The 26,655-nt window shown below is 39.0% G+C and overlaps 2 protein-coding genes across 14 annotated transcripts in view; both read left to right on the top strand.

Moving 5' to 3' along the window:
• The window catches only part of LOC117245778 (pleckstrin homology domain-containing family A member 5-like), a 623,723-nt gene that overhangs the window by 585,369 nt on the left and 11,699 nt on the right, over nt 1-26,655 (top strand). For 11 of the 13 annotated variants that reach the window (XM_078165309.1, XM_078165311.1, XM_078165310.1 and 8 more), the window contains 6 exons: nt 1,876-1,997; nt 2,447-2,638; nt 3,010-3,147; nt 3,542-3,661; nt 9,886-10,031; nt 11,697-11,866. In XM_078165309.1, coding sequence (XP_078021435.1) covers nt 1,876-1,997; nt 2,447-2,638; nt 3,010-3,147; nt 3,542-3,661; nt 9,886-10,031; nt 11,697-11,866 — 888 coding nt within the window. The other 2 variants (XM_078165307.1, XM_033609281.2) reach the window with 2 other exon arrangements.
• LOC144461778 (uncharacterized) lies at nt 19,900-25,826 on the top strand. Its single transcript, XM_078165322.1, has 3 exons — nt 19,900-20,913; nt 21,995-22,110; nt 22,769-25,826. The coding sequence occupies exons 1-3, from the start codon at nt 20,865-20,867 to the stop codon at nt 24,722-24,724; spliced, it is 2,121 nt and encodes a 706-aa protein (XP_078021448.1). The 5' UTR covers nt 19,900-20,864; the 3' UTR covers nt 24,725-25,826.

The following is a 26,655-nucleotide window of genomic DNA, read 5'->3' as shown; positions in this document are numbered from 1 at the left end:
AAGGTCACTGTGACCTCACAAAACATATAATTGGCCAAAACTCACAAATTACAGTACATACATACACTAATTAAAAATGATGACGACATGACATTTTATATCCAAAAGGTCAAAGGTCAACTTTACTGTGACATTATAATGTTCTGCATTGTCAAATACAAGACACATTGTCAAATACTGAATTGGTGACACTAATCTTGGGTGTCCACTTTGAAAGTGTGCTGATTGTATAGATCTTCTGTGCTGCTGGGTTAAAGATATGTGAGAAGCATCCATGTATTGCCAAATAGCACACTTAATACATTTTATTAAATTCCTTCAAAGTCATTACTACATATATCAAATGAGTCTTGGCAGACATGGGTGTGAATTACAACTTCAGTTGATAGAGGCATACAGCTGTGAGAAAGTATTCTTTGTTACAAAACTGATTATTTTTCAAAATGACAGTTCCCTGATAAACAGCAATGATATCCCTGAATGTCTCCTGTTTTTTGTTTAACATTATTTTAACATGTTTTTTTGTCTTTGGTGAAATGGAGCATGTTGTATGATCTGGCACAACATGAGCAATTAGCCTGATTGCAGTGTTGTTTGCCAGTGTGTAAATGACAGCATTCCCTGCGATTGTTTTTCTTCACTATCACTGCTATTGCCTTTCTATTATTATAGCTTACTATATAATGATGGAAACTCTGCCTGTGGGTGTGTCTGTGAGTGTGTCTGTGTGACTGTTTCACGTTTTTCTCCTCACTGACTTGGTCAACCCATGTGAAATTTGGCACAGTGGTAGAGGGTCATGGGAGTATGCAAATAAAGCAATATTACATGAATTGGGCAAAGGGGGGCGCTATAGTAATCAATTGAAATTGCAAACTTTGAATGGGCATATCTCATGCCCCATATGTCGTAGAGACATGAAACTTTGCACAGATGCCTCTCCTCATGAGGAACAAATTTGTCTAAGAACCCATAGCTTCCAGTTATATAGATTTTCCGCCATTTTAATTTTTTTGAAAAACACTTAAAATCGATCTCTTCCTAGGAAGTTTGAGCGATCTACATGAAACTCAGTGAACATAATCTAGGCACCAATATCTAAAGTTCCCCCTTGGCAAAAGTTGGAAAACTTACTGAAACTGAGCTTCTATAAGGCAATGAATATTGCGGAGGGCGTGGCTCATCACATAAAGGTGTATAACATAGATCTCAAGGGTTTCACCGATCACCATCCAACTTTGTAGGCATATGACCACACATAATCTGAGGGGACCCCTCCACTGTTGACCCAGTCAAACAAAATTGGGGCGCTAGAGAGCTAATTTCTTATCAAGGCTTAACCACCATATCGATTTTTACTAAACTTGGTAGATATGTAGAACAGGACGCCTCAAGGTGACTGGAGAAATTGAACTGTAATTGGCAACTGGGTGGCGCTATAACAACAGAAAAATGCTTAAAAATGGCTAAAATGTAACTGATCGCTGTGGCTCCCCCTGTGGCCGATTTTTTTTTTTGTGTTTTTTTTTTCTCTAATTTTTGGTATGACTAAGTCATGGTATGGTATGCTGTACATAATCACCGAAACTGTCAGTCAGTCATTCTGTCTGTCCCACGTTTTTCTACTCACTGACGTGGTCAATCTATGTGAAACTGAACATAGGCATTGAGGATTGGCATAGGTAGAAGGTGACAAAGCTACCAATGGGTATGGACTAGTTTATTATTATATTCATATTGTTGAACTTTTTATATTTGAATCTGTGTAATTTTTACTGTACTGACGGTGCTGTGCCACTGCTGGAACCTCAATTTCCCTGAGGGAACCCTCCCAAGGGATTAATAAAGTACTGTCTAATCTAATCTCTCCAACAGCACCCCCCTACCCAATGGGTATCATTCAACCCAGGACCAAATCTCCTATGAGCCCTCCTGAGTCCTCCACTATTGCCTCTTATGTCACCCTGAGGAAGACCAAGAAGCCTGAATCCAGAGCTGTAAGTTTTGCCCTTGGCATCAAGAGAAATAAAAAACTTTAGATGCAGTTGTGGTGGAAGTTTCTGCTCCAGTTAATATTATCCTCCTGCTCCTGCCGGAATCCTAGATATTTCAAGCTCTCAATATCTCAGTAACAATCAATCAATCAATCAATCATTTATGTCTCGTGAATTATACCATAAACACTCCTAAAAACAAGACTCCATAAAATGAGACTAAAAACAAAGTCCATCCATACTGACAGTTTTGCCATGGTCAGGCAGTCAGAAATCATTCTCTGGACAGCTTTAATATTCAGAGCATATCAGGCATATTCAGCAATTACTTTGAGAGAAACTCTTACTGTAGGTAAAAGCCGACAGACCAACATTTAGGCTATTGATGCAAAAAGACCCAAAGTTTCAAGTAAAAAGCAAAAGAATGTAATACTGAGTATTGTCCTGTATAGGACCGTCCCAGGAGTGCAGTGGATCAGACGGGATTTGGGGAGCGAGAAGTGGGTAGAACAAGGATGAGTGTGGAGGAGCAGCTGGAGAGGATTAGGAGAAACCAGGAGGCCTCGTCGCTCCGAGAGAAGAGGAGAGAAACGCCATCCCGCTCGCCCTCTTTCAGCAAAGACAACCCTTTTCTTATCCAGCAGGTGCCCCCCACATACATACACACACACACACACACACACACACACACACACACACACATTACCAACATTGGACTGTTAACCTACACGACCAAGAGTGGACCTCAGTTTCTGGGCATTGCAAAAATACAAAAATAGAATACAACATTAACTTTTAAGCTCTTTTCCCATATTATTACTGCAAATGGGATTTTTGATTTTTTTTAAATACACATACATACACACACACAAACTACTTTGCTCTTGTGCTAACCCTTACCTGGGCTCTTTAAAAACTGTCAAACATTTTAGTTTATCAATAAAATCAAGTGTGTGTTTGTTTGTTTGTTTTTCTGTGTGTGTGTGTGTGTGTGTGTATATGTGTGTGGCTACAGAGTCGGATCCAGGCGGAGGGGGCCTGTGCAGATCCTGTGGAGCTAGAAGCGGCTCTGCAGCAGCTGAGGGCTGCTCACATGGAGCAGAGCAGGATGGCTGCTGAGGCTGCCAAGACTCACACAGAACCTGCACCACAGGTTAATGGGATCATTTTATTTTAGTAGCTGTGAACTTCACTCTATCCTGGCAACCTGTTTTCATCAGCAACAAATTCAATTTCAAGCAAAATACTTACTAAAATACTTAAAATAAATACAAATCAATTTTTATTAACTTTTATTAAATCACAATATATAAACAAAGTACTGGTAATAGTATTTTTTAAGTGATTGATGTCAGCACTATACTATAGTGCCATTTTTTCATCAGTGTTACCATAATAGTTAAATAAAGGGTTGGTTATATAACTTTTACTCTGTATGTTCTGGGAATGAATGTTTATATCATCACAAATAAGATGCAAAGCCTCATGCACATTTCCAATGATGACTGTCAAAACAGCTCATGACAAAATTCTATTTCAATCTCCAGGAGTTGCAGAGAGTGGAGGAGGTAAAAAAAGGCGAGTCTGAGGAAGTGCAGCGGGACAGGGACATGACTCCGCAGACTGTGAAAGAGCTGCAGGTTGCAGCCAACAGAATAGACAATGAGGTACTGTGGACAAAGCCTGCACAGCCAGGGAGGACATATACTGTAGATTTGTTCTTGTTTTAGCTTCTATTCATAATCAGTATGCCTTTCCCTTGAAAGTTAAAAATTGAACTAATTGACTTGTGATTTAAGGATAAGTTTTGTGTTTATTTTTATACTTCTAGGCTGGTGATAGCTGTAGCCAGAGGCATTGTGTTTTCGGGTTGTCTGTCTGTCCATTTGTCCCATTCTCCTAAATGTGATATCTCAAGAATGCCTTGAGGATTTTCTTTTTAAGAATTTTAAATTTGGCATAAATGTCCACCTGTACTCACGGGTGAACAAATTAGATTAGATTGGTGGTCAAAGGTCAGAGTCACTGTGACCTTGCATATGTCTCATTCTTGTAAATGCGATATGTTAGAAAACACTTGAGGTTGTTTTTTTTTTTGTTTTTTTTGAATGGCACAAAAAGTCCACTTTGAGTCAAGGATGAACTGATTAGAATTTGGTGGTCAAAAGTCAAGGTCACTGTAACCTTGCATCCATCTCATTCTCGTGAACACAATATCTCAAGAAGGCCCTGAGGGAGTTTCATCACATTTAGCACAAACATCCACTTGAACTCAAGAATGAATTGTTGAGAGTTTGGTGGTCGAAGGTCAATGGTGAAAGTCACTGTGACCTCGAAAAACATATATCTGGCCGTAACTAAAGAATTTATATGGTATTATAATTTATATGGTATTATGACAGAATTTCACACAAATGTCTAAAGGCATATAATGATGAAGTTATGACATTTTATATTCAAAAGGTCAACTTCACTTTGACATCATAATAATCTACAAAAACACTTTTCTGGCAGTTATTTAAAGCCATAACTCAGTAACAGAAGGGGAGACATCTTGTGCTAATTGTATAGATCTTTTGTGCTGTTGGGGGGAGGATTTGTGTGAAGCATCCATGGTTTCACAGACTTGGAAACTGTGAGTCCAACTTGACTGGTTTGTGGAGGCATACAACTGCAAGGTGGTAATTCTAGTTTTCTTACTGACAACAAATCTCTTGAAAAGACAAAAACCAACAAACCTTAGCACCAACCCTGTTGGTTTTAAAACAGCTCACAATTATGCAGTTTTAATTTTAAGTTACTCAGACAGGAAGAAAGTGCATTTGTTGAGGACTTTTTTCAGATATGAATTCATTCACATTTGTATCATGAGTTTTTCTGGCTGCAGGATGGTGTATGTGGGATGGAATCAAAACAAAAGCCCCTCTCAGACATCCACCCCTTTACGCTGATCTGGTGGCCATTTAACATGTCGATCTTATGAATGAACAAAACATTGGCATTAGGTACTTACAACGGGCCCCAGTGCACACTAGAAGGGGGGGTCATCCGTGGGCTGGCATCTCTTAATAAAAAAATTAGTGGAGCTTTGCTACCCCTCCTCCTGTCATTTTCTCTCTTTTTTTTTCTTACCGCAGCTTTTATGTTTAAAAGGCATGACTGCTTGCTTAGCTTGCAGAAGTGCTGAGTTTGTCAGTCTTGGTATGCTGAACAGAAAATTCAAAAGCAACACTTTTGTTTTTGCTCCCATTTTTTAACAGGTTTTAGTGAAAGATCTAAGACTTCTTTATGCTTTCAGCGGATATTTCTCTCAATTTTTTTGTCAGTGAGCACTTCTCCTCTTCCTCGGTACTCCATCCACCTGAGGTGTGGCATATCGAGATGCTGATAAAACACCAGCATTACTACACAGGTGTTGCATATAAAAGGTCACAGATATAAAGGAATGATGTATCGTGTTGTTGATATTACTGCAATTGCTCTGGCAGTAAACAGTGTTAAAACAAAGTACCATAAAAATTTAAAAAAAAAAAAGAAAAAAGAAAAAAAAAGAAATAACAAACAAACAAATACATGCCTGTCTAAATTAGACGCATGGTCTGGATGCCAAGCAGTTCATTTTTTATGAAAGTTCTTTGGATGTATAAAACCAGGTTGTTGGCTACCCACTCCAGCAAACATTAGTTTGTTGTTTAGATTATGGAAACAAATATTTATGTTTAATCTTTTGTCAATATGGAGATGCTGTTAGCTCGTTTAGATTCTCCACAATTCAATTCTTCAATTCATTTTACTGGAACCATAGCACCAAAGAAGACAGTAATTCATTCAGATTTAGCTGACTGGTAAACAAGAGAGGAAAAAAAAGTGGTGACTTCCTATATTACCTCTGAAGCAGTCAGATAGTCAGAATATGTGTCCGTTCCTCGATTACCCTGTAAGTTATTTATATTCCATCAAAATAATCAAAGGGTTTTTCATAAAAATTAATCCAAGTTCAATTCAATTCAATTCAATTTTATTTATAAAGCCCAATATCACAAATCACAATTTGCCTCACAGGGCTTTACAGCATACGACATCCCTCTGTCCTTAAGACCCTCACAGCGGATAAGGAAAAACTCCCCAAAAAAAACCCCTTTAACGGGGAAAAAAAAAACCGGTAGAAACCTCAGGAAGAGCAACTGAGGAGGGATCCCTCTTCCAGGACGGACAGACGTGCAATAGATGTCGTACAGAACAGATCAGCATAATAAATTAACAGTAATCCATATGACACAATGAGACAGAGAGAGAGAGAGAGAGAGAGATGCAGGTAATGACAGTAGCTTACAACAACATTAATGAAAGTAATAATATTATAGTTATAGTTCTGGCTACTGTGGTACAATATGTTGAAAGTATGTATTAGTATCAGACAGTATACTTGTGTGACAATAGTCATATGTGTATAATAACAGTAGAAGTATGACTAATGACTAATGATGGCAGCAGCAGCAGGAGGCATCTGGCAGGACCACGGCAGCAGCACAACCACACACGTCACACTGTCCAGGCACCGCTGCGGTATGAGTTATTCTGAGAGACAGTGGAGCACAAAGGCTCCGGAGAAGAAGCCGAGTTAGTGACATCCAGAATGGCCGAGTTAGCAAGATGCAGTAATAGGATGAGAGTGAGAGAGAGAGAGAGAGAGAGAGAGAGAGAGAGAGAGAGAGAGAGAGGGAGAGAGAGGGAGCCCGGTGTATTATAGGGGGTCCTCCGGCAGACTAGGCCTAAGTCAGCCTAACTAGGGGCTGGTACAGGGCAAGCCTGAGCCAGCCCTAACTATAAGCTTTATCAAAGAGGAAAGTCTTAAGTCTAGTCTTAAATGTGGAGACGGTGTCTGCCTCCCGGACCGTAACAGGAAGATGATTCCACAGGAGAGGAGCCTGATAGCTGAAGGCTCTGGCTCCTGATCTGCTTTTGGAGACTTTAGGGACCACGAGTAACCCTGCGTTCTCAGAGCGCAGTGTTCTGGTGGGATAATATGGCACTATGAGCTCTCTAAGATATGACGGAGCTTGACCATTTAGAGCTTTATAAGTTAACAGTAGGATTTTAAATTCAATTCTGGATTTTACAGGGAGCCAGTGCAGAGAAGCTAAAACAGGAGAAATATGATCTCGTTTCTTAGTTCCTGTTAGTACACGTGCTGCTGCATTCTGAATTAGCTGGAGAGTTTTTAAGGACTTACTAGAGCTACCTGATAATAGAGAGTTACAGTAATCCAGCCTTGAGGTAACAAAAGCGTGGACCAATTTTTCTGCATCTTATCGGGTCAGGATAGGCCTAATTTTCGCAATATTACGCAGATGAAAAAATGCAGTCCGTGAGGTTTGCTTTAAATGAGAATTAAAAGACAAATCTTGATCAAATATTACTCCGAGGTTTCTTACGGTAGTGCTAGAGGCCAGAGCAATGCCATCTAGAGAAACTATGTCATCAGATAAAGAGTCTCTGAGTTGTTTGGGGCCAAGAACAATAACTTCAGTTTTGTCTGAATTTAACATCAGGAAATTGGTGCTCATCCAATTTTTTATGTCTTTAAGGCAGTTATGGAGTTTAGTTAATTGATTACTTTCTTCTGGCTTCATCGATAAATACAACTGTGTATCATCCGCATAACAATGGAAGTTTATAGAGTGATTTCTAATGATGTTACCTAAAGGAAGCATATATAGAGTAAATAGGATTGGTCCGAGCACAGAACCTTGCGGAACTCCAAAACAAACTTTGGTACGTAAGGATGATTCATTACGAACGTCAACAAATTGAAAACGATCAGATAAATAAGATTTAAACCAGCTTAGTGCTGAACCTTTTAGGCCAATTAAGTGATCCAGTCTCTGCAGTAGAATTTGATGGTCAATTGTGTCAAACGCCGCACTAAGATCTAATAAAACAAGAACAGAGACGAGTCCTTTGTCTGAAGCAATCAGAAGGTCATTTGTAATTTTAACTAGAGCTGTCTCAGTGCTATGATGCACTCTAAATCCTGACTGAAATTCCTCAAATAAATTATTATCCTGGAGAAAATCACACAGCTGGTCTGCGACTACTTTCTCAAGGATCTTTGACATAAAGGGAAGATTAGATATTGGTCTATAGTTGGCTAACACCTCTGGATCCAGGGTGGGCTTTTTTAGGAGAGGTTTAATTACAGCTACCTTAAAAGACTGTGGTACATAGCCTGTTAATAGGGATATATTGATCATATCTAATATATGAGTGTTAACTAAAGGAAAGACCTCCTTAAGTAGCCTAGTTGGGATGGGGTCTAAGAGACACGTTGATGATTTAGATGAAGAAATCACTGCGGTCAATTCTTGAAGAGAAATTGGGGAGAAGCAATCTAAATATATATTAGATTCTACAGCTGTGTTTGAGGTTAGATAGGTAGGCCTACCATCCGAGGGCAGGAGGAGTTGTGAGTATTGTTTTAACAGGATAAAGTGGTGTTGTGTCGGTATGCCAGGTACCTTAAAACGAGTGCCGTAACTCGGAACTGGATCAAATGATTCATAATTCATATCTTATTCAAAGCCAGTTTTTTATACAAGTGATATTCATACTGGTTCAAATAAACAATTTTATTGTATTTTCTATCTTTGCAGTTTTGTGTAAAAAGAATTAAAGGCCAGTCCCATATTAATGCCTGTCCCAAATATAGACCTGTTGAGTTCAGTGATTTAAACAAATAATGGCCAGGGCTACCAATAGAAGTTTTACGGTAGTCTTGATTGTTTCTAGAAGAACCAAACACCAAAATCAGTAAGAAAATAATAGTTCATGACAGTGTCCAACAGGATGACGACCTCATAAACAGCCCAAACAAATGTGAGACATATTAGTCACTGGACATAAATACCTCTACAGATTGGATAGATGTACATGGCATCTGTCTCCATGATGTCAGTAAACAGTAAACTGGTACAGTGCAGTCTACTGGAGGCAACAGGTGGAGGAGAGTCAAAGGAATTCTAACACACAGCTTCACTATACACAGGTCTCTCTGCCAAATTCATCATGTGTAATCCCAGCCTGGTCTGCCACATAGCAGATAATCGGTTATTGTGGTTCTAACATCTCAGAGTGTAATCTGATACAATAACAGAAGATTTGTGGGAATGTGAAAGAAGCTCGGTTGACTTTCAGGGGTTTATCTCCTGGATTCAGACAGAATTGATAGCTTGGTCTGGGCTGCTTTCCAGTGGGGTGCCACTCCGTTAGTCCAAGGAGCTAGACTGTACACACCACCCTCATTCCACAGCAGAGACAGAAAGAAGTAATTATTATGACCTAATGACTTATTCACTTAGTTATTGATTGTTGTATTCATTCTTTTCTTCATCATCCATCTGCTTATTTCTTTTCTTAAGTGACTTATTTCCACATGTATTTATTTTCTTATTTTTGGTTCTCACTTGATTCATTTATTTACTTAATCACTAACTGGCCTCTGTTGGCAGACATCAAGTGTAGTTAAATATTTCATTGTTTGCCAATTTCTATATCCGTTTCTCTGTAGTGATCACTATTTCTTTTTGTTTTTGAGTTAAAAAAATATGACATGGCAGCACAAAATCAAAGTCTTGCTGTCAGGAAAGATACACATCAGTAGTCTTGCACTACATGTAACAACACTGACAGCACACCTGAAAGCACAGTCCTTACCATTACTGTTATAAAAAAAACAGTTGAATAACAGTTTGCTTTAAAAAAAGAGAACTGAACTAATTCCTTGTGTCAGTACTACTTTTTGTATGTAATTCCCAGCACATCGCAGCATGCTAAACTCTCCATCTTCTAATTAAAACATGTTTATGTATGAGCTTTTGTGTGTGTGTTTCAGCTGTGTGAAAGTCAGAGGGTGGTGATTCTTGACCTTGGCACAGATCCAAAGCATGTGGAGATTGTAAACCTTCACCCTTTTGAGGATGACGAAAGCAGAGAGCAAGATCTGACCAGCTCGCCGACGAACACCACCACTGAAAACAGGTGTGTATGTGTGTGTCCCAAAATTTCTACTACCCCAACTTTAATTGACATCACGCATAGTTTTTCTTTAGTAATAAAACAAATATTAATTAGTGTAGCACTTAACCTCAATATGTCCCTAATGGAGTGCTGATTCTCAAAATCTACACTTTAAATAATTTCACTGTAAAAGAACAGTAAAGAGCTGGTAGCACAGGCGCCTGCAATATACTGTAATTTTACAGTATCCATACTGTAAAATTACGTAAAATAACGTTTTCACAGTCTGCTACTCTAAATTTAATGTGGCAACAATTACTACTCTTTATGATACTCCTTACTGATCTAGTACTTTAATGGTACTGTCATCAGTTTTTTGTTTTTTTTTGGTGGGGGGGGGGGGGGGTTGTAAGAAGAAGAATTAATATTGCTTTATTTTCTGTGTATACAAGTACAGTATAGTATATAAATTAACATTCTGCCACAACATTGTTTTGAATTCAATTTTCTCCCGAGGTGCCGCCTCGTAGGGTAGTCATATTGGCGGAACCCTTTTAGTTTAAACAGACCGAGGCGGCCTTCTGCAGTGGGAGGAGCTGTTGATGACGCGGCACGTGCGAGCCACTGGCGGTGGATAAACAGGAAACAGCTGATAGCAGGAATTAGCGAGCAGCTAGTAGCAAGAGGGAAACACAAACCTGACAGACACTGTAAAGATGAACAACTGGGGAGACAAGGAATTGTGCGCCTTCCTTGCCCTCGCAAACAAAGAGGCCATTAACCGTCAGATGATGGGAACGGTGGGGAACGGAGCAACTTACAAGAGAATCGCAGAAGGACTGACTAGCCGTGGCTTCCCTCCCACGTCACTGGTTACGTCACACACTGAGCTACACGTTTTGTTACTTGCTCACACCCCCCATTGCCCTGAAAAAGACGCATTCTGTATAAACAAAAGTAGGTAGGCGGCATTTTGCCGCGCTCCTCCATTTTGTTTTTATACTGCCAATGCTGAAAAAAGACTGATTGGGCTTTCCTGCAAATTTGCACAATTCCTATCTAAAAAGGGCTTCAGAAACCTGAATGAATTACTATTATAGACTATAACACACCTGAAGTGGATGGGGTAACGGGAGATGAACTATGAGCTCGGGGGTCAAAAACATTGCATTGCCTGCATGTGATGCACTTTAACTAGACCCTTGCTCATGACTGTTCATGTTTCTGCGAAGGAGTTGTTGAAGTTTACTCCATAGGTTTTTACCCGCTCTGCCATTGTCACTGAGAGCAGGGCCTCTGTGTGTGTGTGAAACAGATCGACACAGCCGGCCCCACCCTTCACACATGCAGCAGGCAGGTTTCAATACCCATCCCTGTCAAAATCACACAGTAGAAGAAGTTAAATCAATTTCTGTGACCAATTTTGTGAAAAAAGTCATTCATAAATTTCTGACAGAGTTGTGACTTTTTGAATATAATCATGTGTCAGTCTGAGATGGAGCGAGAAACTGTTTATTGGTGAAACTGCAGATTGAGCACTAAGAGTTTAGAACCAGGGCAAAGGCCTCTCAAGAATACAAAATACTCTGGAGATAAATGATAGAATTTTTCTTTCTTGTCCCATCAATAGTATTGGGTTTTTCATCAGAGTCAGAGTATGAGCCATTCTGTTTCTGGTGATTGTAGCTTCCAGACTCCAGAGCCTGACACGCCAAGCCCAGAACCAAAGGAGGAGGAACCAGACTTGACGCAACAAACCACCAGAAAGGAGAAGCTGGAGAATAGAGTGGACTCTTCCAACCAGCTAACAGCTGATGACAAGAAACACAACAACAACAACAACAACTTGTTGGCTTGTAAGTAAAGACTCCCTCCATCAGTTTCCTCTTCACCACAATGGTCCAGTGAAACACCTTCATCACTGCTGACACCACGCTAAGCCGCCTATCCATCTCACACTCCATTTTACCGTCACTTGTGAGCAAGACCCCGAAATACTTGAACTCCTTCACTTTGGGCAGTAAATCTCCCAACCCAGAGGGGGCAATTCACTATTATCCAGCAGACAGCCATGGCCTTGTAATAATTGAAATATAATGCATTATTATTCATTAAACTATCCAGCATTATATAAGAATTAAGGAGTTCATCATGAACAGACATTAAGTATATTGAAGTACACTGTGCTGATAATGCCTCTGTGTTTTTTCTGTACTCTTTGCTTTAAGTAAAAATCTGAATGCAAGGCTTTTACTTTGTGGTATTAATAGTTTGACTATGAATAGTGCAGGGATGAAAGTAAGCTGCGTGTGAGCTAACAATCCGGGATTTCACTCTCAGCAGTACGTGACTGTGCATGCGTGTCTACTTCCAAAACACAGCGGTTGGGGTGCGTTTGATTTATTGTACTGGGACATTTGATTTTCCACAACTGGGCCACGGACATCAAAAAACGCTGTTTGCACCGGGACAGGACAAACAATACATGAAACCAACGAAATTCCACACATTCTTGTGGTTGGCTCAAACACTGTCAGCGTGATTTAAATATCTTTGATTGTTTTTGAAGATAGTCAACTGAGAGAAAAACATCAAAATAATAATTTTTGGTCAAATCTAAAGAATGAAAAATCATAATGCCGAGAAAAATTACTCATTTGTTCAAAAGACTTTAATGTTTATTGAGTTTATTTTATAGTTTATTGAGTTTATTGCGGATGTTGATCAATGTTTTTTACAAGGAAAAATAGGTAAAGAGGAAAAGAGAAAAAGCAAAAAATGACATGCATGGTTTTAAGTTTTCATTAAGGTTTCATACATGCCAGCCACACAGAAAGAGCTGAGCTAGGCCCTATTTTGTTGTTCTTTGTTTCATTTGTTTGGCAAAACCCCCAAGGTTCCTCTTTCCCCCACATTTCAAAGCTTTCATTTGTTGTTCACTTATTTAATCAAAGAAGATAAATAAATCTTTTTCTTTTTTTTGACTGCCACACATCCGCCTTGAGTTCTGTCTTTATTGGTTGTCAGCGTTATTGTTTCTGTTTGCTTCTTGTAAAGAGAAACGTAACAACCCGAAACATTAAAACATATATTTTACTGTACACGTTGTGAAGTGTTTTTAATTTTTTTCCACTCCATACAGGTACAGTAAAATATTGAAATGTTTTTATTTGTTTGTTTGGTTTTTGACTTTGCTTGATGCATGAAGCAAGGAGAGGTGAACAATATGAAGCAATAAAGGTTTTGGTAATAGTACCGGCAGAAAAAAGTTTTGAGTACCTCTTCTATCGCTGCCAATACCAGGAAGGGTGAACGTAAAGCAAGACATCTCTTGACTGGAGCCCTGAAATCACTAAATACGCCCCTGAAGATCACACCACTGAGATATTAGCGTATGTATTAATTTCCACATAGCCGTATTATTTGCTTGCTTTGACATAACCGTGGCGGTTATGGTCAGGGTACCTTCAGGCAGTTCGTTTTTTCGTTTTAAACCAAAAACGAAAAACAGAAATGCCATGGTTTTCCCGTTTTTTCCTTTTTGGTTTAAAACGAAAAAACGAGAAAATGGAGCCGTTTTTCCGTTTTTGTTGTCAGAATTAAAAACGAAAAATGACAAAACCAAATTCAAATAACAGCCCGATTTTGTTTTTTTGCAGATTCATTTTTTCATTTATTGTTTTGGACAAAAAGTAGAACGGCGGTGACATCAGAGGCGGAAGAAGATAAGATTGCCTATAAAACTTAAAAATATCCTATAAAACTTTCCCATGTATCTTTTATTTCCACTTACACCTGATGTTTTGCGCATTTTGAAAAGCTGCCTGCCATTGCTGTGAGGAACTTTTTATTCATAAAAATAGAAATAAAACGTTATGATCACAAATTTCATGGCTACAGTAAAACTTGTTGTTCAACCATAAAGTTGCTGTTCAGAGACTAATAAAGGAAATCGTCATGCATATTGTTCCCATGAAGGACGTATAGGGATTCCCTCAAAGGTTGTTTCTTAATATTCATTCGCCGAATTGTTTGCAATAAAGTAATCGAGGATATAATAAATTATTGTGTTTGTTGCATTGTTTTCTCCATAACGCATTGTTGCGTCAGTGAAGTGTCAAGCTGATGTTTGTCCTTTTTACCAGCAGATGGCAGTAGGCCTATGGATTTATTTGCTGTCAATGAAAGCCTGGTTTTCTCTTAGTTTCTGTTGGATTATACAGACCTGCAGTTCTTCAGGTTATTGATGCGGACAATTCAAATTATATGCAGCATATATTTACTTGTATTCTTTTATATTGTTGTATCACATAGGCCTATGCATTGTTGGCAGAGATGGGCAGCATTTTAATTACATGTATTTAAAATGTTTTATCACCTACTATGACAATAGAAGTGTCATACAAAAATACATCCTGTGCCGAATAAGATAATCAATGATTAATCCATTATTTTTTAAAAATATATAAGTTAGTGGCAGCCCTAACTGTATGCAACACATCTGATTCATATTATTTTAACCTGTTAGTGTTTCTTGCAATGTCCCTCACAAATAAACTAATAAATACATGAATACAAACACCTTAGCTACTATTGAACATTTGAATGTGATGAGGAACCTTTAATGTTCATATGAAGGCAAGTGAAGGAGCTGCTATGTTACGTTCTAATAACCTTTCCTATTTTAATTTAAACTTTTTTATGTCAACCTCCCAGTGAGGTGCAGTTTCCTCATCGCTGCCCTTTGCATTGAGGCCCTCCAGACTGGACCGCTATGGACCGCTTCGTCTTTGGTTTGCAATCCGTCGACCGCCAGTAAAACAAGGAAGAAGCAGCCACCGAAAAACAACGAAGAAGCCGCCGAAAAACAACTCACCTGATTTAGACAATGCAAACTTTTTTGAACCCACCTCTTAAAAGAATCAGAACAGGAATCATTAAAAAAAATTCAAACAATGCCTGATCCTAGTGCTTTAAAAAAAAAAAAAAAAAAATCGATTCACATGAAAATCGCGATTGTTTTCTTCTACGATTCCGAAAGGATTCATTAATGCAAAGGATCAATTTAAAAAAAAAAAAAGCACTAGGATCAGGCATCGTTTGAATTTTAATGATTCCTGTTCTGATTCTTTTAAGAGGTGGGTTCAAAATGTTTGCATTGTCTAAATGAGGTGAGTTGTTTTTTGGCAGCTTCTTTGTTGTTTTTCAGCGGCTTCTTTGTTGTTTTTCAGTGGCTGCTTCTTCCTTGTTTTACTGGCAGTCGACGGACTGCAAACCAAAGACGAAGCACGGATTAAAATTGTTTACAGACTGTTTAGGGGAATCGAAATTAAAACTTCTTAATGATTCTGATGAAATGTTAGAACGGGTTCAATTTGATTCTCGATGCCCAACCCTAAGCAGCACTTTTAATTTATTTTTTGATAACTTGAATCTATTATTCTTGAAGTCACTGAGAACTCAGTTTTCATTTGTGCAAGTTAAGCATGAATAAATGTTACCTTTTGTCTTAAGTTTGCCTTTGTATGTTTGATTATTGCAATCAGTTGATTTGACTTTTTCAAATACAAAAATGACATAATTTTGTACATACTTTACTCTGCTTTCATGCCATAATTTTCCACACTGTCTCTCTTTGTGCAAAGCAGACTGGAGTAGAAATTAAACACCCCTATGTACTGAATCAAGAATCAATTTTTGAACCGGGGATCGTTTTGAAACAAGAATCGATTTTGAATCAAATCGTGACCCCAAGAATCAAAATGGAATCATGAGGTACCCAAAGATTCACATCCCTAGTCATCATGGCTCAGGCAGGATGAAGATGGGGCCTCCGCGCAGTATGTGCTGCTCCTGAGAATCACCAGTCCAAACCTCCCAGCGGACACATCCCCGGCAACGCTGAGCACAGCGAGAGTCTCCTGACCGTTTCATTTTTAACTCCAGCCAGGACAAAACAGGAGTTTTTTTTTCTTGTGTTCATTGAAAAGTAAAGATTTCTTATCAAACTGCTTGTGGTCCCCACTTTACGCATGTTGTGGTCAACACAAGCCTGGCCTTAATACTACTAACTTTAACTGGTACACACTAGATTTTGAATCTGTCATTACTGTGCCACTTCAATATTATTCAGTTTGGATCATTAGATTAGTTATATTCAATGTATAAACAAACTGAGGAGCGTAAGGGTGACAATGCTGCTAGCATCATTCTATAAGAATATTTAAACAAATACAACTCAGACATCAATACAGTTGCTTGGTTTTATGGACTTGCAATCACATCCAGGTCATAAATGATAACATAGTTGTACTTTTTAATCCCAGTTTTCATGAAGTGGATATTTGTCGAGGCTCACTGTTGCAAGACTATGTTATCCCAGTACAGGTCAGGCCCAGCAGTAAGGAGGACCACCCTACACTCCGTCCATAGCAGTCCAGTCTGGAGGGCCTCAATGCAAAAGGCAGCAATGAGGAAACTGCACCTCACTGGGAGGTTGACATAAAAAAGTTTAAATTAAAATAGGAAAGGTTATTAGAACGTAACATAGCAGCTCCTTCACTTGCCTTCATATGAATATTAAAGGTTCCTCATCACATTCAAATGTTCAGTAGTAGCTAAGGTGTTAGTATTCATGTATTTATTAGTTTATTTGTGAGGGACATTGCAAGAAACACTAACAGGTTAAAATAATATGAATCAGATGTGTTGCATACAGTTAGGGCTGCCACTAACTTATATATTTTTAAAAAATAATGGATTAATCATTAATTATCTTATTCGGCACAGGATGTATTTTTGTATGACACTTCTATTGTCATAGTAGGTGATAAAACATTTTAAATACATGTAATTAAAATGCTGCCCATCTCTGCCAACAATGCATAGGCCTATGTGATACAACAATATAAAAGAATACAAGTAAATATATGCTGCATATAATTTGAACTGTCCGTTCCAATAACCTGAAGAATTGCAGGTCTGTATAATCCAACAGGAACTAAGAGAAAACCAGGCTTTCAATGACAGCAAATAAATCCATAGGCCTACTGCCATCTGCTGGTAAAAAGGACAAACATCAGCTTGACACTTCACTGACGCAACGATGCGTTAAGGAGAAAACCAGTGTTAACAGTAACAACGTAGCACACACAACAATTTATTATATCCTCGATTACTTTATTGCAAACAATTCGGCGAATGAATATTAAGAAACAACCTTTGAGGGAATCCCTATATGTCCTTCATGGGAACAATATGCATGACAATTTCCCTCTGAACAGCAACTTTATGGTTGAACAACAAGTTTTACTGTAGCCATGAAATTTGTGATCATAACATTTTATTTCTATTTTTATGAATAAAAAGTTCCTCACAGCAATGGCAGGCAGCTTTTCAAAATGCGCAAAACATCAGGTGTAAGTGGAAATAAAAGATACATGGGAAAGTTTTATAGGATATTTATAAGTTTTAGGCAAGCTTATTTTCCTGTCTTTTATTTTGAAGTTACTTCCGCCTCTGATGTCACCGTCGTTCTACTTTTTGTCCAAAACAATAAATGAAAAAATGAATCTGCAAAAAAACAAAATCGGGCTGTTATTTGAATTTGGTTTTGTCATTTTTCGTTTTTTGATTCTGACAACAAAAATGGAAAAACGGCTCCATTTTCTCGTTTTTTCGTCTGCGGTCCAGAACTGCGCCGGCGCGTCAAAATCACGTGACCGATTTAAGACGACGTAGCAGCAAGACACAGCCTCACTGAAGCTGTGTCCCAATTCAGGGTCTGCATCCTTCGGAGGACCCGGCCTACGCAGCCTCCGAAGGATGATCCTTCGGAGGCACCTCCGAAGGACGGGTCACGTTGATAAATGGGACAGTCTAGCCTACGGAGCATTTCGGGGTTGCGTCACGACGTCATGACTCCTGCCGCCCAAGCCCGGGAAAGACGAAAAACATAACAGACAACTTAAGAGACGACACAGAAACATAACGGACAGAGAACTTAACAAACGACATGGAAACATAACGGACAGACGACACAAAAACATAACAGACGATGGAGCCAGAGGTTTTGATTTTGTTTTTTTTTTAATATATTTTTTGTTGGAGGAAGAGGAGAGGCGGCTCCGGCGACAGCGACACCGGCGGCTCGTTTATCTCCGGCTGGGAGAGAGCTGTGGGGAGGTAACGTTAAACCTGTTATTTTAACCCACATTAATGTTCATACATAGCTAGCGTAGTTCGAGGTAATTAATATACCCGTTAATAAACGATACCATTAAGTGACAAACGCTACATAACATTATATATATATGTGGTTCATGTCATTTAACCATTACACTTGATACAGATTTCGTACAGGTGCTTAAAATCTTTGAAAATGTTGAAATTTTAATGCTGTGTTTTCAAGGTCTGAAAAGTGCTTGAATTTTAGTTTAAATGCTTAAAAGGGCTTATAAAGTGCTTGAATTGAATAGTAAAATGTGTACGAACCCTGTAAATAACCCTGACTTAATTCAGTATTAAAATGTGTCATTAAACATCAAAACCATATTGAGAAGCCAAAGTGGATAGATGGACAAATAAAGCATTATTGATCTAAGGTATAACATTAACTAGCATTGTCTTATTAACTAAAATTAAATAGCTATTGTTGCTTTAATCATTTATGTTCTCCTGTTCTTACCCTCCTTTCCCCATCCAGACGAGACCGATGTACTGCCGCATCAATATGAATGTTCCAGTTCTCCAAATATTTTTTGATGATCATGACACCAGGCGAGATTTCAGGCTGAGCAGAGAGTCCCTGGCGGTGCTGCTGGACCTTCTCCACCAGGAAAGACGACACAGATGGGGTGCCACAATAGAGACCTTGGTCTTTCTCTTCTGGCTGGCGAGTGGGACATCATACAGGGTGGTCTCAAGGGCGTTTGGGATGCCTCGCTCCACTGTTCACCGCATCGTTCATCGAGTTACTGAGGAGGTGGTGGCCATTCGCCACAGGGTTATCTACCTCCCCAAGACCGCTGACGACCTGGCGGCAGTAACTCAGGGGTTTGCAGGGCTGGCAAGACACAGAGCTTTTCTAAAAGCTGCTGGAGCAATCGACGGCTGCCATGTCAGGATCAAGCCACCAAGCGGCCCTGATGGTCAGTGCTATAGGAATCGCAAACTATTTGCATCTATAATTCTGCAAGCACTTTGTGACCATCAGGGCCGCTTCATCGACACGTACGTGGGCTGGCTGGGGTCGGTGCACGACTCCAGGGTACTCCGGCACAGCCCACTGTACAGGCGTGCCATCTACCCTCCTCCAGGGTACTTCATCTTGGCAGACGGTGGGTACCCGTGCCTCCAACATCCACTCCCCCTCATCACTCCCTACAAGCAGCCGGTACAAGGTGTGGGAGCCCAGCGCTTCAACAGCCATCATTCCAGGGCACGCTCCATCATAGAGCGTGCCTTTGGGATGATGAAGACGAGGTTTAGGACCATCTTCCTCCAAGCGCTGGAGGTGCACCACACCTTTGTGCCTCAGGTATGTCATGACACAACAGAATTATTGTTAAATGGTGAATACCAGTACATTAATTAAAATTAAATTACATTTACATTAAATTAATCTTTTTTTTTTTCTTCTTTTCTCCAGGTCATAACAGCATGTGCCGTCCTGCACAACATCTGCCTGGGTGCTGGTGACATCATGGCCCCAGAGGATGAAGTGCAGGACGACATGCCGGAGGATGAGGGGGAGAACGGGTTGGAGGCAGTCAGTGGTGCTCCATGGCGGAACCAGCTGTCTGCAGAAGTGTCTGCCCTGGAGGAGGGTGTCCTCGACCATGATTACCTTTAGAGGGCAAGTAAAATAATTTTAAAGCTATTCCTGTTTAAAGTGTTTTGTAAAGTTTTGTTTGTTGAGGTAGTTTGTGGTGGGTTTAAAAAGTTGTGCAGTAGTATTTTGTGTGTTTTATTCTTGCCTCTCTTTTAAACATTTTTAGTGACATGGCAGCCGTCGATTGCGTCAGCCCTGCAAACCCCGTTGATGGACGATGTGGTGGACAGTGGAGACATGCATCCCCCACCCCTGACATGATGTCCCACTCACAGCCAGAAGACTCCAGGGTCTTTATTGTGGCATCCCATCCAGTCCAGCAGCACCACCAGGGACTCCTGCTCAGCCAATAATTAAACTGTATATATGTTCTCTATAAATAGTAATTTCTGATCTTTTGTAAATAGTTGTACATGTTAAGAATACCCAATAGTTATAGTTATAAATGTTCATATTGTATCTTTGTAAATATTTGTTAATCACAGAAAAAATAAATTACTTGTGTTGTCACTGAAAAGGAGTTCAAAAGTTTACTTTAGTTGTAAATAAGAAATGGAACAGATAATGTAACAAGGTTATAAGATTTTAATTTAACTATATACAATATTTAGAACAGAAAATGGAACAAGGTTGCAAGATTTTAATTTAGAACTATATACAATATTTTTAATTAACACTTTAAATAAGAAACACAGAACTTAATTACGGAAGCGTATTGCATTCACTTGACAAATAAAAAAAGCCCTGTTTTTCTGAGTAATTTTTTCTGTTTTTCGGAGTAATTTATTTATTTTTCTGTTTTTTGGTGTCATTTTTCCCTGTTTTTCTGTGTAATATTTTCTGTTTGAGTAATATTTTCTGTTTTTCGTGGTATTTTTTTTCTGTTTTTTGTGGTAATTTCTTTCCCTGTTTTTCGTGGTAATTTTTTTCCTGAACGAGGAGAGATTCTTCAAAATCTCGCGAGAAGCTCCCACCTGGCACCTGCAAGTGACCCCTGCATCCATGGTGACTCCTGCTGCTGGATGTATTTTGCATCTGTGCTCCTGCTCCTAAAATACGGGATCAATAAGGGTAAGGCACGTAATTAGTTACACACAGGGTATGATAATCTAGCTATGTTTTCCACTGCATCCTTCTAATGTAGGCCTATCGCTCAATGTAACAGGTTAAGTTAGTAACAGGTTGTAACAACGTTAGCTGACAAACGTGTATGGGCATGATTCAGTTGTCAGGTAACGTTAAGCTAACAGTTTTTTTCCATCATGCTGGCCATTGTTACTCATCACAAATTAACCGCCTTTCTTTCAATATATTGGCTTGGCACAAGTAGAACGAGCTAGAGAAACCAGTGGTTTCGCTAGAGAGGGGGTTATGCTAACGAGCCATTCGTCACAACTTTGTTTAACTTATATGCTATAGTACACGCTAACACTATAGAAACGTAACGTGAGAATATTAACATAGAAGTAGTTTAACATGAGCACGTCAACATAACCATAACATCCTAGATCTTGCTTGTGTTGTACGTCGCTTTGGATAAAAGCGTCTGCTAAGTGAAATATTGCCAGTAGACTAGTCATTATATTGACGCATCATGACAAGTAATTTGAGTTACTGAGATTGTTGTGGTTTGTCATTTAATACATGCATGCACCTGATACACAGAGAGGAAAGATCCTGCATGAAACGTGCGTGCACATAAAATTATTTAAAATTTGAAACGTTTTTGCACCTGCTTACTGGTAAAGTACAATGAGCTACTCTATATGTTGCAAAGCCCCAATCTGGATTTTATTTTCAATTTAAATAGTAATAGTAATAACAATATTAAAGCCCACTCTATGTGCTGCAGAGTTTAGTCTTCTGTAATATTTGAGTAATGTTATTGTTTATGAATAACCAGTGAAAGCTTTCATGCAGATGGACATTACACAAACCTGTTCTTGTGGTGATTTGAACAAGCACATTCAAATATCTAATGACAGGTCGACTTTCAAATGAGTATACATACTGTATAGATAGGGTATTTATAGGTCAACTGTTTGTGCTTTCATATAATTTGACAATATGACACTATTGGGCTTTAGAGTTTTAAACATGTTAATTGTTGGTGCAACAAATATTTATCTGCCTTTTTCCAACATTTTTGCAGGGCCAGCAATGGCTACATCCTCAAACCCCCCCTTCCGACAAGATGATGGTCTGTGGATATTTCTTCAGAACAGAGGTGTTCCTGAGGAGAATATTCAGAAAATGCAGCAGGATCATGTACGTTAACATACAATTGTTCCTGCAGTACTATATTATTTTTTTTAAATTATTTTCTCAACTATATTTTTATATTTCACTGAATTTCAATGTATTACACATGTACCTTTACATTTTAGACTATCACATGTAGTGCCAGCGGTTCAAATATTTTCATTTGTCATCCCCTCCAACAATGCATCCTGAAATATGGAGAGACATCACTGTTATACAAATATATTAATAAATACACAACCTATCCCTTGCTTTATGTGAAGTACTCTATACCATCGAAGTAAGACTTAATTCATCAAATTGGTATGAGAATAAGCTTTTTTGCAAGTATGGTAATGTGCAACAAATGAATGAAATTTGATAACTTATGAACTTATGAACTCATGATCATACAGATGATGTATATGGTATAAGAACAGTTAGAACAACACGTTCAATAAATATCATGCTAAAATATGATATTGAGAATATGGAGTTGAAATGATAGTAAATGCCATCTGACTCCATTTGAAAACAACTGCATGACTGTAAACAGGATTAAGTAGGCTTTCAAGTTACTGTTGATGTATTTGGTTGTCCTGAAATTGAGAAGTAAGTAGTCTTGGAGATAATATATATTTTAAGATGTGTCATGTCTAATGTATACTTTTTGTATTTCTTGCAGATTGACAGCTCGGTAATTGGAGACATAGATGATGCCACTATGGCTGCTTACATTCCAGCCTATGGTGACAGGATTGCCACAAGGCGTTTCTGTTTGGAAAAACAGAGAAGAGGCGGTGATGATACAAAAAGACAGTCCTTATTTGAAAAACTTAAAAAAAAAATGGGCACAATGAGCAACAAAGGTATTGATCAAGGTTTTGAGGGGGAAAATCCAGTGCAGCCAACAAAGATGCATCTAAAAACTAATAAGAGAGCCTGTAAGATGACTAGAAAAATAGAATTAGGGTGGATACATGACAACAAACAAGTCAGAAAACGCAGTGGTGGAGGAACCAGAGTTCTTGATATCAACAAGAAAGCCACTAAAAGCGAGATTCTGTCACATGCTAAAAAATTGTTTTTCCCTAATGAAATGTCAATGAAGGGAAAGTGGGAAGAGTTCAGTTACGACATAGTTGACTTTCAGGAAGCATGTGTTGATGAGGATGTTAGCGTGGGAGACCTCTACGAAACACACAAATTGGGGTTGTTAAGATTTTATTTGTTCACAAACACCCTGACCAGTGAAAATGAAACAGAGGAAGGAGCTGATATACAGACAGATGAGCAACACGAAAACACAGCAGAGCCTGGACAAGAGAAACACACAATGGAAGAGGTCGAGCAGCTGACACAGAAAAGACAAAACAGTCAACATCAAATGTACATAGTGGAAGGTGATGAGCAAAGCACTGCCACAATGTCAGCTGTTGTCTCTATTGATCTTACATCTTGGTGTGATACATCAGAGGTCATTATTGGTCCTTTGCCAGGTGGGCCGTTTTTAGGTGATCTCGATGATACACTCATACATGAGCCAATCCTTGCAATAGAAGAACAAATGAACATCCCCACCTACACCTCAACTCCTACTGATGCTGAGACAGCCTCTGCTAGACCACCAAGTCCTGCCAGTGAACTTTTGTATGTGACTGTGAAACTTCACAGAGTGACACTCTTGGATGAACTGATTGCCCAATTCAAGGATGATGCAATGATGAGCTACTCTGTGAAATACAGCTTCATCGATGAAATGGGGGCAGATGCTGATGGTGTGTCCCGGGATGTGTACGCCGCCTTCTGGACAGAATTTCTAGACTGTGCTGCAGAGGGTGCAGATGTGAGGGTGCCATCACTATCCCCAAAATGGCAAAAGGAGGAATGGAAGTCTGTTGGCAGGATATTGGCCAAGGGACTGAAGGACCATGGGTATTTTCCATTTCGGCTGGCACAAGCCTTTACAGCAGCAGTCGTCTTTGGTGAACACTCTGTTTCACCTGATTTACTGGTTGACTCGCTGATGTTGTATCTTAGTCAGTCTGAACGTGATCTCTTGTCCACTGCTTTGCAAGAGGCTGTTGTCGGTGATGATGAGGAAGAGCTTCTTGATCTGATGGATCGCATGGGAGTAAGAACAGTACCATCACAGGATAACTTGAGAGCCGTGCTTGTCCAGGTGGCTCACAAGCAAATAATCCAGCACCCAAAATATGCACTGGATAATATTGCAGAAGTTGCAGGACCGACACTCAGGAAGTTTTTCCCCAGTGTACAGGATATGAAGAAGATGTATGAGGATCTTAAACCAACAACACGAAAGGTGTTAAAGATGATAACAGCTTTTCCAGCTACTTCAGCAGACAACCAAAGTTTGCGATTTTTCCATCAGTACATTAGGGGACTGGATGAAATTGGTCTCCGGAAGGTGATGAGATTTCTAACTGGGTCTGATGTCATCTGTGTAAAAGAAATTCAAGTCACATTCACCTCTTTGGAAGGGCTAGCACGGCGGCCAATTGCACACACTTGTGGCCCAACTTTGGAGCTACCATCAACTTACAACAGCTATCCTGAGCTTCGAGCTGAAATGGAGGCGATACTGTCCTGCAACTCTTATGCAATGGACATTGCATAAGAGTGCCTAAATGACCTATGAACACATACACACCTTTCTCTTCCCCATCAGTGCCAGCTATTTAGGTTTAGACTGTGTGTAAATGTGGGATAGAACATGCAAGGAGAATATGCGATTAGCTCAGGAGCTGTATGATGAGTGCAGAATGTTTTTATTTTATTTTATTAAATTTCAAGATTTTCGTTTTATGATATCAAGAAACAATTTATATTTTACTTTGATCTAACCCTCCTGTTGTCCTCGGGTTAGGAAGGAAGGAAGAAGAAGGAAGGATGGAGGAAAGAAGGGAGGGATGGTGGGAGGCAGGAAGGAAGGAAGGAAGGACAGAGGGGAAGAAAGGAGGAAGGAAGGAAAGAAAGAAAGAAAGAAAGAAAGAAAGGAGGGATGGAGCGAGGAAAGGAGAGGGGGAGGGAGGAAGGAAAGAAAGAAAAGGGATGGAGGAAGGAAAGAAAGAAAGGAGGGATAAAAGAAGGAACATTCAAAGCAGATTGGATCAATTTGACCTGGGAGGGAGGACAATACATACAAAGGTTATGACACTTTTTGTTATCAGAGCATTTATGGAGAATATGTGATTAGCTCAGGGGCTGTGTGATAAGCAGAATGTTTTTTTTTTTTAAATTTCAGTATTTTCTTTTTATCATACCAAGAAACAATTTACTTTGATTTAAGACAATTTTTGTTATCATTCTAGAATGAGAATGTTCAGACATTAAACTAAATACTTTCATGAAGTTAAATTTTCACTGTTAAATTCTAATAGAATTGGAACCTCTACCTCATGTCAGATGTTAATACTGACCGTGTTTGTTAATCTGCTCTTAACAGTAGAAGGTACTTTGAGGTGTTTTTTGTACAACTAAAATCACAGGTTGCTGTCTTGTTTTGTACAGCTGTCTTCAAACAAATTGTGTCTACTGTTGATTCATGTCGTTCAGTAGTCCTGCTCTAGTGAGACATGATCTGTTTCCAACCAGAATCTTAAAATTGGAGTTCCTGTTTGTTACGGGGTGCTTGTATTGTGAAAGGTTAAAGTTATCAAATGTGTGTAAACTGAAGAAAAAAGGAAGCATGCTTTAATTAAAGATAAATATATGCTTCATTTGTTGAAAGTTTAATGACAACTGCACTTCACCATAAATTTATAGAGTGACATTTCATCCAGCTACATAAGCAAAGCTGGTCTGATCTGTTTCCATGTTTGAGAGTTGACATAATCACCAACTAATTTTAGATAAAACATATTCCTACATCTTATTACATGTAATTGTTTGGATGCAATTGACACAGTAAATTGAGGAACAAAAACAGGAAAGTATATTTCCTAAATGCTTGATTAAACAACTAAATATCAAAAGAGAAGAACCTTTAACTTCTCATTGTTAACAGGAATTCTGTCTGTAAAAGAGCTATATTTCAAAGTCAGCATACACACCATTGAGGACAAGATAGTATAACGTGTTTGATTTATAATTGATATGGCTGTCCAGTCTTTTTTGTAGGCTGTCCTTTTTACAATGCACCCAAGACTTTCCATTTTTCACAACATGTAATGTGATGCGATATTTCAGAAAGAGAACATACAAAGCCCAAAGGGGAGATGTCCATTAGTAAAGAGTTCAGTAATTCACAGTTTAAACACAACATGAAATTCATGGTCCATAATATTTTCTACCCAGTCATTTGATCCAGTAGAGCACGTCGTGATCATTATATTTGAGCTCGTATGTAAGCACGTAAGAACATGTAAAGCTCAATGGCTTCCTCTGGAGAGGTGGGTGGATGAAGATTGTTTTCTGCCATGGCAAGGCAGCAAATGTCAAACACTGTGTTATCACAGGGATATGGTCCTCTCTGACGGCATTCCTCTCTGCAGGCTTGAACCTTTTGTTGGGATACCTCTTTGAGGTACTCTCTGGCACCACATAGTT

Source organism: Epinephelus lanceolatus, chromosome 23 (genome assembly GCF_041903045.1).
Source record: "Epinephelus lanceolatus isolate andai-2023 chromosome 23, ASM4190304v1, whole genome shotgun sequence".
Lineage (NCBI taxonomy): Eukaryota > Metazoa > Chordata > Actinopteri > Perciformes > Serranidae > Epinephelus > Epinephelus lanceolatus.
The sequence above is the reverse complement of the archived record's forward strand: the minus strand, read 5'-3'. Positions and strand labels throughout refer to the sequence as shown.

What these genes read in the sequence shown, in the direction of transcription:
- LOC144461778 (XM_078165322.1), top strand. Translation starts at nt 20,865, where the DNA reads ATGTATTTTGCATCTGTGCTCCTGCTCCTAAAATACGGGATCAATAAG. An exon ending in AAAATACGGGATCAATAAGG is followed by an intron (nt 20,914 to 21,994) that starts GTAAGGCACGTA and finishes ACATTTTTGCAG; the next exon opens with GGCCAGCAATGGCTACATCC. An exon ending in AGAAAATGCAGCAGGATCAT is followed by an intron (nt 22,111 to 22,768) that starts GTACGTTAACAT and finishes TATTTCTTGCAG; the next exon opens with ATTGACAGCTCGGTAATTGG.